The sequence below is a fragment of the Helianthus annuus genome, chromosome 5, assembly GCF_002127325.2.
Source record: "Helianthus annuus cultivar XRQ/B chromosome 5, HanXRQr2.0-SUNRISE, whole genome shotgun sequence".
NCBI classification, from domain to species: Eukaryota; Viridiplantae; Streptophyta; class Magnoliopsida; order Asterales; family Asteraceae; genus Helianthus; species Helianthus annuus.
Window position 1 is genome coordinate 34,267,402 of NC_035437.2, and position 10,302 is coordinate 34,277,703.

Below are 10,302 nucleotides of genomic sequence, written 5' to 3' on the forward strand. Positions count from 1 at the left end.
TTGCCACGTAGGATTAAAAAACAAACTGAGTTAGTGATTATTTAACGAAGGGGTGACAGTGACACCAAGTTGTCGAGTAGAGGGTGGTGGGAGCCAACTTGAAAGTTGGGCGTGGTATTGGCCAATCTTGCATAGTTTAGGGTGATACAGTCCATTTCCCCTTAAGTAAATTACGGATTCAATTCTAACTTTCGGTATCGGACAAATTTGACCTGCCAACCTTTTCTACTTAATAACTTAACACCTCATTTTAGTTAGATTGCTTTTACGACTTTACATCGTAATGTGTAACAACTTATACTTTTTTGAGTTATATGCCCGGATAGTCCCCGTGGTTGGCCTTTTTTTACCTTCAGTCCCTAACTTTCTAAAATTACAGCTATAGTCCCTAACTTTTTCAATTTTATTCTCGGATAGTCCTTGGCGCGGATGGAGGTTAGTCTTTTCAGTTAAGTGGGTGTGAAATGACCTAAATACCCTTACTATTAAAAATAACATTGAAATCAATCCAAACACACCTCTTCTTCCTCATATTCAGATTCATCTTCAGTCCAAACACACCTCTTCTTCTTCCAATTTAATTTGATTAATTGTAGAACCTAGACCAAAGTTACCCTTCTTCTAGCCATAGCCATCAAATTCCCCACAAGGATCAGCACCAAAAAAAGAATCCACGTATTCGTTTAACATATAAAAAATGATAAACACTCGTATCTAATCGATCGAAACATGAAATAAAAATAAAGATGATGGTAGTATAATAATACCCTTCTAGCAGAAGTATAAGGGTGTCCGGGGTGCTTTGCAGGGAGGGTTGCAGTGAGGTGAGTCCCTGAGCGGGAACACCACCGTCATCAACTCGGGGAGCCTAATCGAGGAATGGGAGCGGTGGAAGGTTACCGCATGAAGGGAGAGAGGAAGAGGGTGGCCCACCAGCTTTTCAACCAATCAAATTATTTTCCTTTTTTTTTGAATAAAAAAACAAGTCCCTGAAGAGAGGAAGAGAGGAGTGCCGCTATCAAATTGAGGGTGTGAGGGGGAGTTGACGTGGCGCGTGCTAATTAGGTTTGTGTAAGAGAGATCACTCCCCTAAGAGAGAAGTGCCCCTCTCACCCTAAACACTGGTATCTAATCGATCGAAACATGAAATAAAAATAAAGATGATGGTAGTATAACAATACCCTTCTAGCAGAAGTATTGTTGGAGTTGGCATTGGCAAACAAAGGGTTGTTAGATTGAAGCAGGAAATTATTGACAGTCGCATAGCCGAAATGAGCAGTCACAGACGGTGGCGGCACTATCAGAGGCCTAATGTTGTTACTGGAGAGTGATGGGGGCACAAACTCTGCAGCCATAAGGTTCAATTTTGACAGCATGTCTGCCAAATCCCTCATTTCTTTTATAAAACCCTCTTCTTCATGATCAACAAAGGATTATTAATTGCAGAACCTAGACAATGAGATTTAGAGAAAGAAAGAGATAGAGGGTAGATAGAGGGAGGGAACCAAACTGAATTAACAGAACTAACAGCATATGCAATGGAGAAATTTGAGGGTTAAACTACTGAATTAACTTTGGTCTAGGTTCTCCAATTAATCAAATTAAATTGGAAGAAGTAGAGGTGTATTTGGATTGAAGATGAATCTGAATATGAGGAAGAAGAGGTGTGTTTGGATTCAAGATAGTTATTGATTTAAATGTTATTTTTTAATAGTAAGGGTATTTAGGTCATTTCACACCCACTTAACTGAAAAGACTAACCTCCATCCGCGCCAGGGACTATCCGGGAACGAAATTGAAAAAGTTTGGGACTATAGCTGTAATTTTAGAAAGTTAGGGACTAAAGGTGAAAAAAGGCCAAACCACAGGGACTATCCGGGCATTTAACTCTACTTTTTTATCTATGTCTAACCACGTTAATGTTTAAATTACTTTTACAACTTTACACGACCAGGTTCGAGACATTATACTCTTTTTTTATTACATATGTCTAATGACGTCAATGTCAAAAACGTAACAAGTGTAACAAAGTAAAAAACGTGTAACGTCATGTGCGGGCACCACACGTTAATGTCATCATCGTTACATGTCGTTACACATGTAACGAAGTCACAAACGCGATGTTACCACCGCAACGCGCGGCACGGTCAAAATTCTAGTTAAATAATAAAAAGTAAAAACTTTTCTCGAGTTAAACATGTCTGATTGAGTCATCATTTGGATACAGATGTCTCTCTTTTGGCTTCTTATGTGTGACACGATTTTCAAGTTAGTGTCTTGTTCAGACTCATGTAAAATTTGTTAATGTGTGACATGATTTTCAAGTTAGCGTCATATTCAGGCTTTTGATCTAAATGTAGCTCCTTCCAACTAGTCATACCCTCTTGTGAGAGAAAAACTGATGGGTTCCAACCCGCGAACACACGACCACTCGTAACCATGGTTGTAAAAATCCCGACTAGTCCTTCGATTAGTCGTTGATTAATCACTAATCGGAGACTCACCAATCAATCGCTAGGCGGTCATTGACGGTCCTATTCTGACCAAATTTTGGCTAGATCTCACAAATTTCAACCAAACCTTAAATATTCCCGCCAATTGCTTAAAAAATGGGCCAATGAGAGGTTGAAACATGTCTATTTTAAAAAGCTACATATAAAAATACGTGTGTATAACTAATCACGATCAATCACTAGTCGGTACTCGATCGATTGACTAGCACCTAACATGAGTGCTTGTAACCATGGTGCAGTTAGACTCCCTTCCAAATCTACCAATTCTTGTCTGGCACATGTGCTCTTTCGTCATCTGTATTGGGTAACCGTCGGGTTATCTCTCCACACACGTAACAGGTAGCCTTATTGTCCTCCATGAAGTATGATTTTCACACTTCCTGTAGCAAATCTTGTACTGTTTTGTAATTCTATCGCACTTGTGTCATTCACAGAAGAATGTTTGTTCACAATTTAGAGCGTTGACTCTAGAAATCTAGTTTGTTGATTTAGCAACCTTAGTTTTATTGTTAATTTTTTTCTTGAGAGTTAATAACATGAAATTATATATATGAACTGGCGGAGTTACATCAATAACGCAGGTTATGTTGATTACTTTGAATTTTGGTGAGTGATTATGATGATATTAATCTCTTTATCCAGGTTATGTTGAGATTAAACCCTAATTTGTGTTATTGCTATCCAATTGAATTCTATGGTGAAATGTTTATATGGAGTCATAGTTTCACTTTTGTTAACATTATTCAGGAATACCTATATAGGAACTAATTTAAGGGTCTTAAAGATGATTTAAACCTTCTAATAAGGTCCGCTATCTGTGGATTGATACGCCGCTTAAAGAATATGCTTTGCAAACTTGGAATGTTACTATTTGACTTTGGTTTATTAAGTTTTTGCATTAAAATTAGTTATCAATGTAAGTTGCGATGCGTATTCTGACACAGAACCTGAATACGGTTTGGAACGGTGTCTGATGAGTGATGGATATTTCAATGTGCAAAGGCTATAAAGTTTTTTTTAAATGGTCATAGAACAGTGAGTGAACAGGGTTGAGGAGCAATAGGTGGCTAATTTAAGCTTTAGAGGAACTAAGGTTCTGTTTGTTTTTTGGCCAGAAGTACTTCTGGCCACTTATGTCTGCGCCGCGCAGACGCGGGCAGACGTTTGGATGCTGTAGATTGTTTGTTTTCCCGCAGACCTTTCATTAAAAAAGGTCTGCGAGACCTCTTCACCACACAGACATGTTCCCATAATCAATGATTCTAGCTATAATGGTACTTCAGTTGTTCTGAATTGTGAGATTGAACCGTGCAGATGGCAGAGCAGACATCTACATATACATTGGACGAAGCACTTGTAGCCGTGGGATTCGGCAAGTTTCAAGGATGGTTGATCGTTTACGCAGGTCTTGGTTCCATTGCTGAAGCAATGGAGGTAATGATTCTTTCCTTTATCGGACCATCAGTTAAGTCCGAGTGGAATTTATCATCTACCGAAGAGAGCCTAATAACAACTGTAGTTTTCGCTGGTATGCTCATCGGTGCATATTCATGGGGATTCGTCTCAGATAACTTTGGAAGGAGGTATCGTTTTTCTGTTTTGTAAACTGTAATAATTCCACTTATACCAGTGATAATGACAACTGGTTACCTGCATATTCTTCACTAGAAAAGGTCTTCTGAGTATAGCTATTGTGACTAGTGGAGCTTCTGTTCTAAGTGCCTTCTCTCCAAACTATATTTCATTGGTCGTCCTTCGTTGCATAGGAGGCATCGGTCTAGGTGGCGGGCCCACTTATAATTCTTGGTTTTTGGAATTTGTTCCCGCTCCAAGCAGAGGCATTTGGATGGTTATTTTTTCGACTTTCTGGACCGTAGGCACAATTGTAGAGGCCTTTCTTGCTTGGGTATGTTATATAAAGCTTAACGTTAACTGTTAACATCTCGTGAATATGAAATATTATGTTGTAAAATTTATACAATTTTCTTAACTTGTTTAGATCATCATTCCCCGTTACGGTTGGAGGTGGTTGCTAGCAATATCTGCTATTCCTGCGTTGGCTACTCTCGTGTTTTATAAACTTGTACCCGAGTCTCCGAGATATCTATGTTTGAAAGGTCAAACAACGGAAGCCTATGATATACTGAAACAAGCATCAATGGTCAACCAAAGTCAACTTCCTTCCGGGATCCTTCTTTCCGATCAAATTACCTGTTCAGATCAAGATCTTGATGCTGTCGAAGATACCCTTCTGCTTTCTCCAAAGAGAAACAAAAAGATTGCTTTGAAAACAAGTTTCTCAACCTTATGGATGCTATTTTCGGCAAATATGTGTAAAACCACCTTTTTGTTATGGATGTTATTCTTTGGGAATTCGTTTTCATACTACGGGATCATATTGCTAACATCGGAACTGAGCAATGGCGACAACGCATGTACCTCGTTTACTTTACTCACAGCTAACGGTTCCGATGATGCTATCTATAGAGACGTATTCATCACCAGTTTGGCAGGTATAAAAAACTAACTCATGAAGTCGAGTAAAATGCCATTTTCGTCCTTGAGGTTTGGCTACTTTTGCGACTTTCCTCCAAAGGTTTGTTTTTCTGCATCTGGATCCAAAAGGTTTGAAATCTTGCCATTTTCATTCGACTCGTTAACGCCATCTATTTTTTAATGTTAAGTTAGGGATATTTTCGTCTTTTTAAACATTTTTTGTGATGATTAAAAGGTTTGGGTGGGGAGAAAGTCAACAGAGGTGTATCTTTATTTTTTATAGTGTTTTATATTTTAATAAAAAAAATGTCTAAAAGACGGAAATGCCCCTCATTTAACGGAGAAAAATGGATGAAGTTAACTAGTTGGATGAAAATGGCAAGATTTCAAACCTTTTGGATTCAGATGCAGAAAAACAAACCTTCGGACGAAAGTCGCCAAAGTGGTCAAACCTTAGGGATGAAAATGGCATTTTACTCCATGAAGTCTTTTGAATAGTTGCATCCATAAAATCTTCTTGTCATCAAAACGACATTTTTACCCTTTGAACCAACACTGATATATTATCATTTCTGGACAATGGGATTATCTTCTAATTATTTTCAGGTTTAATAGCGTGTCCTGCCGTAACATAACAAAACAACCTTTGAACCATGTATTTTGTTGTTTTTTTCAGAGCTCCCGGGTCTGGTTTTTGCATCTTTTATAGTGGACAGAATCGGCCGCAAGCATTCAATGGAACTCATGTTCATCATAGGGTTTGTATTCCTTCTACCACTGCTTTCGGTTCAATCCGAGATTTTCACAATGGTTTCATTATTTGGATCGCGTATGTTCATCATTGGAACGTTCACCGTCGCCAATATATATGCTCCAGAGGTACATGTTTAGCACATCAATGATTTGTGAATCGGTTTGTGTTAGAAACTATCACCGCTATTAACATAAAGTTAACACTTGTTTCTATAGATATATCCAACCGCTGTGAGGGCTACAGGTGTCGGAATAGCGAGCTCCGTGGGTAGAATAGGGGGAATGATTTGCCCTCTAGTGGCTGTTTCTCTGGTCAGCGAGTGCCATCAAACGGCTGCAATCATTCTGTTTGAGGTTGTGATAATTCTTTCAGGTTTGTGTGTTATGTTATTCCCGCACGAAACCATGGCCCGGGAACTGGCTGATACGGTTTCTGATCCCGTTTCGCCGAAGGAAGAAAATGTTGATGTAAATTAGGAGGCATCTATTCATTTACAGTGGTAGGTAGGTCATTGGGCCTTGGTATGATATTCGGCCTGTCTTACGATTCGAAGGTTATTACGAGCAAATCATAACCATTCGAACAAACGCAAATACATGTGTGATAATGGTTATAGAATCTATGTATAGAATGAAAATTGTTGCAGTTTCAAAGTGCAAACCATGGGCACTTATTGAAAACATAATATATATTGTTTAATATGTGAAATAAAAATTATATAAATAATAGACTCGCTTAAGCTTGTGAGTTTTACCAAGTTCAATCACATTTATTGAAAGAGCTCCAATATAAGCTCGAGCTACAACCTACAGCCAAGCTTGTTTAAGCTATGGCACAATTCAAGCTTTTAGCGTTTTGATCTTGAGTAGGTCACGAACAACTCGGCATGTTTACATCCCTATTAGCCATGGGTCACAAACCACACAAGACAAAAACCTTTTCTTGAAAAGCATCAAGTGTTATTGATTTTAATAATCCCAACTTTCATGTATTGGCCGGGATTAATCCCAAGGAAATGTTAAAAAGAGAGTCTTTAACTTCGAATGTATTTTTCTCCAACGATTCTGTACTAAGTTAATGTTAACCCAGTTAGCTTTTTGATGATGCGGCAAGCTTATGTGGTAGAAAGTCATCTTTTTATGACGTGGCATGTTTATGTGGCAAAATACGTTCAACTATTTTATCATGTGGACTACTTTTATGTTTTATTAATTGTGATACAACATTTTTAAAAATTTTCTGACAATTTGTTTTAGCAAGTTACTAGCGGTTTTGGACCAGACCAGACTGGACCAAAACGCAAAACATGAACAGACTGTTCGTTGTTAAAACCGACCATTGTACCTAGAGATGTAGGACCGGACTGGTTCGAGTTCTGATTTGACTGGTTTAATACAGCCAAACAATTATTCACATCACTTAAAACTTAAATCCTACCGGGACCAAAGTTACAAATCTGCCACAGAAACAGTCTCAAAACCAAATAAAACCAAAAAAGTTGCATACAAAACGGAAGAGCTCAAAATCTCAAATCAGACCGAAGCTCTTCACCAAAAGATTACTGGTTTGATACATAAAACAACACGAGTCATTTACAAAATTGTAAGCAACAACAGTACCAGTCCTGCAACAAATCCACCCGAGCCCAGCCTTCTGTCAGCACCTCCGTAATACGGCTCGATCATGATCCCAAATCTGCAGGACCCGGTTGTAGGGTCGTCTTTCGTGACGGTTGAAACATTGGGGAACTTACAAGCCTCATCAAGCTGGTTATTTATCTGGTAATAACTGTTAAAAGCATACGAAATGTTCATTTTAGCATCCAAATCGCCACAAGAAGTTCCATACCCGAGACTCGTGCAATCCCCAAGTGCACACGCGTAACTAACCGACTGAGCTATCGACGGGTCATCCATCTTAACTGAATCCTTAAGAACACACCACTTCCTTTGTAGATATCTCACATTACGGGCGGGAATGAGGGCGCCGTTGGTTGTTGTTCCGAGGTTTAACGAGTATTTGGGCTGCCCGTCATAATAAAACACTCCCCAATGTCTTTCAAAGTTACCGGGTTGAATGCTCTTTTGGTCTTCATCAATCAAACTGAATAAATACGCCTCGATGGGCGCTTGTCTCATCGGTGTCCCTTTCCCGCCCGCTATATGAGTCATGAACCCTTGCATGAACCGTTGAGCATACTCATTGTTAGCGTTCCGGTCCCCATCACTAGGCCACCCGATCTCTCCTACTATGATTCCCATATTGGGAAACCCATTCTTTTGTAGGGCCCACACGAGGGTATCATAGTTAGCATCAAACATGTTGGTGTAGGTCGTCCCACCATCGTTCACAGGAGTTGCTTGACCATCAAAGAAAGCGTATTCAACCGGGAAATTTGAGTCAATATAAAGACTTATGAACGGGTAGATATTGACTGTGAAAGGAGACCCGTTGTCATTCAAGAATTTGGTGATTTGGAAAATGTAGTCATGGATGTCAGCCCGGAAATCACCATTGGATGGGCCCCCTGCCGAGCCGCTAGAGTAGACATCAGCATTCTGGGGCACGGTGACTTTAACTTTCCCCCCGAGCCCAGCATTTACTAGAGCGCGTTGGATGTTTACAAGCGCCGGATAAGTGGTTCTCAAAAAAGATCCGTTATATGTTGCTAAGAATGGTTCATTTCCAACTGCCACATATCTGCAACGGTTCAAAAGTCAGGTCAAAGAGTACATAAGAACCACTTCCATAGCTTAAAGGTTCCTACTTTTGTCAATCTAAAGGCCATCAAACTCGTGATTTATTTAGCAAATGGATTATAAATGATAATGACATAAAAGATATTCTTTTCTTCTTTTTTCAAAACAAAAACACAGAGAACGTAAGATAACTTTTACCTTAATAAATAAAGTGTTAACGCCATAAAAAACCAACATACTTTCTTATTTTACACTACCAACCAAATTCTAGTATTTTTAAGTCCTTCAACTTGACGCACGTCGGTTACTAGCATAATCATTACCACTGTAAAGGCTATACAAGTAACTTTCCGTAACGTGGATGTCATGTAGACTCTTTCGACGACATGAAACACAATTTTATCGATTTAGATCGTTAAAAAAGCAAATTCATACCATTTCATACAATAACAAATAGCCACCTCAGTATACATTACCTCATCAAATCTTGACACATAAAACAATTTCATAAGTTTGTGTACTTCATCAAATCTTACCATTTTTGCAACTTTGTGATGAGTAACAATTTAATGATATTAACCTAAAGTAAACTATAAATCAGAAGATTTCCCATTTCAAGAACAACCAACCAACACAAGAATCATAGGTTATAAAACATAGAAATGAAAAAGTAACAAAATAAAAACTAACTAGAAGTTTAGATCAATGAACTGCTGACCTGATGTCAACACTATTAGAAAGATGGGCTGAAACATTTTTTGAAACCCATTTTTCAGCAGCCTTTAAGTTACCCATGGTAGCAAGCATATCATTAGGGATTCCAATCATGACTTCAATTCCAGACTTACTCAGAGCTCTTAAAGCACCATAATCTGCATCAAAAAGCTTCACTTTTTGGATCCCATTATCCAAAAGCATCCTCACTACTGTTTCTGGAGGCAGTGGGTGAGAACACTGTGTTCCCCAATTAGCCCCAATCCCATTCACTGACTCAACCCAACTCAGGAATGGAATCAACATAACTATCACACAAAGTTTGCAAACCCTTGTTGGGTTCCTCATAATTATGCTCAAAGTTGAACAACAAGTAGATAAGATTACTTGAAACTTAAAAAAGGTGTCTTTTTTAAAAAAGTTTGTAGGTACCCAGATGGGGATAGTGCTTGGATATAGAAAAAACTAAAAGCCCACAAAAATTTTAGCTAAAAAATAAGAAAAAGGGCATCAAGATTCATAAATCCAAAAGAAAAACAGCACAAAAAAGGAAAAAGTTAACAACTTTCAACTCAAGAACACTAACTGAGTGTGCAGATTTGTAGATTTGGGTGCGAAAAGGAGGAGTTAAACAAGAAAACTTATGGAAAGATCTTCAAGTTGAGGACTTGATTTCTTGAAAGTGACTGTTGGCTTGAAGTTGATTCCAAAGTTTCTTGCCTGAAAGATTTGGGTTGAACAATAAAGGAAAGCTGGTTGCAAATCTTGGGCAGCAATAAGCAGCATAAAAGATTATTTTAGGGTTAATGAGAAGAGTACTAAGTTAATATAAAAGGACATAAAAGTTGCAAGAGGGCATAGGCTCTTGGTGAGGTGAAGTTAAGAGCCCCACTTCATGTATCAGAACAAAAGGCTGTTTGAGGGAGAGAGAGAGACTGGGTGAGTGTGGTATAGGTCAGATAATTTATTTTTATTTAATTTTTTTTTTCTGAACGGTCAATTAATCCTTTAAATGGTCTACTGCGAAATTCATCACATTAGAATACACTCGTCTCCGAATCGAGGAAAATCCTCACCTAGGGCCAAAGCGGTGAGGAAAATCCTTTAAATGGTCTACTGCGAAAGG

At 38.6% G+C, this 10,302-nt stretch overlaps 2 protein-coding genes across 3 annotated transcripts; one reads left to right on the top strand and one right to left on the bottom strand.

Annotated features, from left to right (window-relative positions):
• The first annotated feature begins 2,704 nt into the window (after positions 1 to 2,704).
• LOC110940471 (organic cation/carnitine transporter 7) lies at positions 2,705 to 6,489 on the top strand. Of its 2 annotated transcripts, none has more exons than XM_022182014.2 (6): positions 2,705 to 2,852; positions 3,828 to 4,096; positions 4,182 to 4,419; positions 4,513 to 5,026; positions 5,686 to 5,888; positions 5,979 to 6,489. In XM_022182014.2, exons 2-6 carry the CDS (start codon positions 3,828 to 3,830, stop codon positions 6,237 to 6,239), a joined length of 1,485 nt encoding a protein of 494 aa, XP_022037706.1. In that variant the 5' UTR covers positions 2,705 to 2,852; the 3' UTR covers positions 6,240 to 6,489. The 2 variants fall into 2 exon arrangements, with proteins under 2 accessions (XP_022037706.1, XP_035846468.1); XM_035990575.1 differs by having other exon boundaries at positions 2,849 to 2,875.
• Positions 6,490 to 7,211: 722 nt separating this feature from the next.
• Positions 7,212 to 10,096, bottom strand: LOC110940472 (glucan endo-1,3-beta-glucosidase 6). The gene is made up of 2 exons (XM_022182016.2): positions 9,181 to 10,096; positions 7,212 to 8,463 (listed from the first exon to the last, which is right to left on the bottom strand). Exons 1-2 carry the CDS (start codon positions 9,522 to 9,524, stop codon positions 7,356 to 7,358), a joined length of 1,452 nt encoding a protein of 483 aa, XP_022037708.1. The 5' UTR covers positions 9,525 to 10,096; the 3' UTR covers positions 7,212 to 7,355.
• Between the last annotated feature and the right edge of the window lie 206 nt (positions 10,097 to 10,302).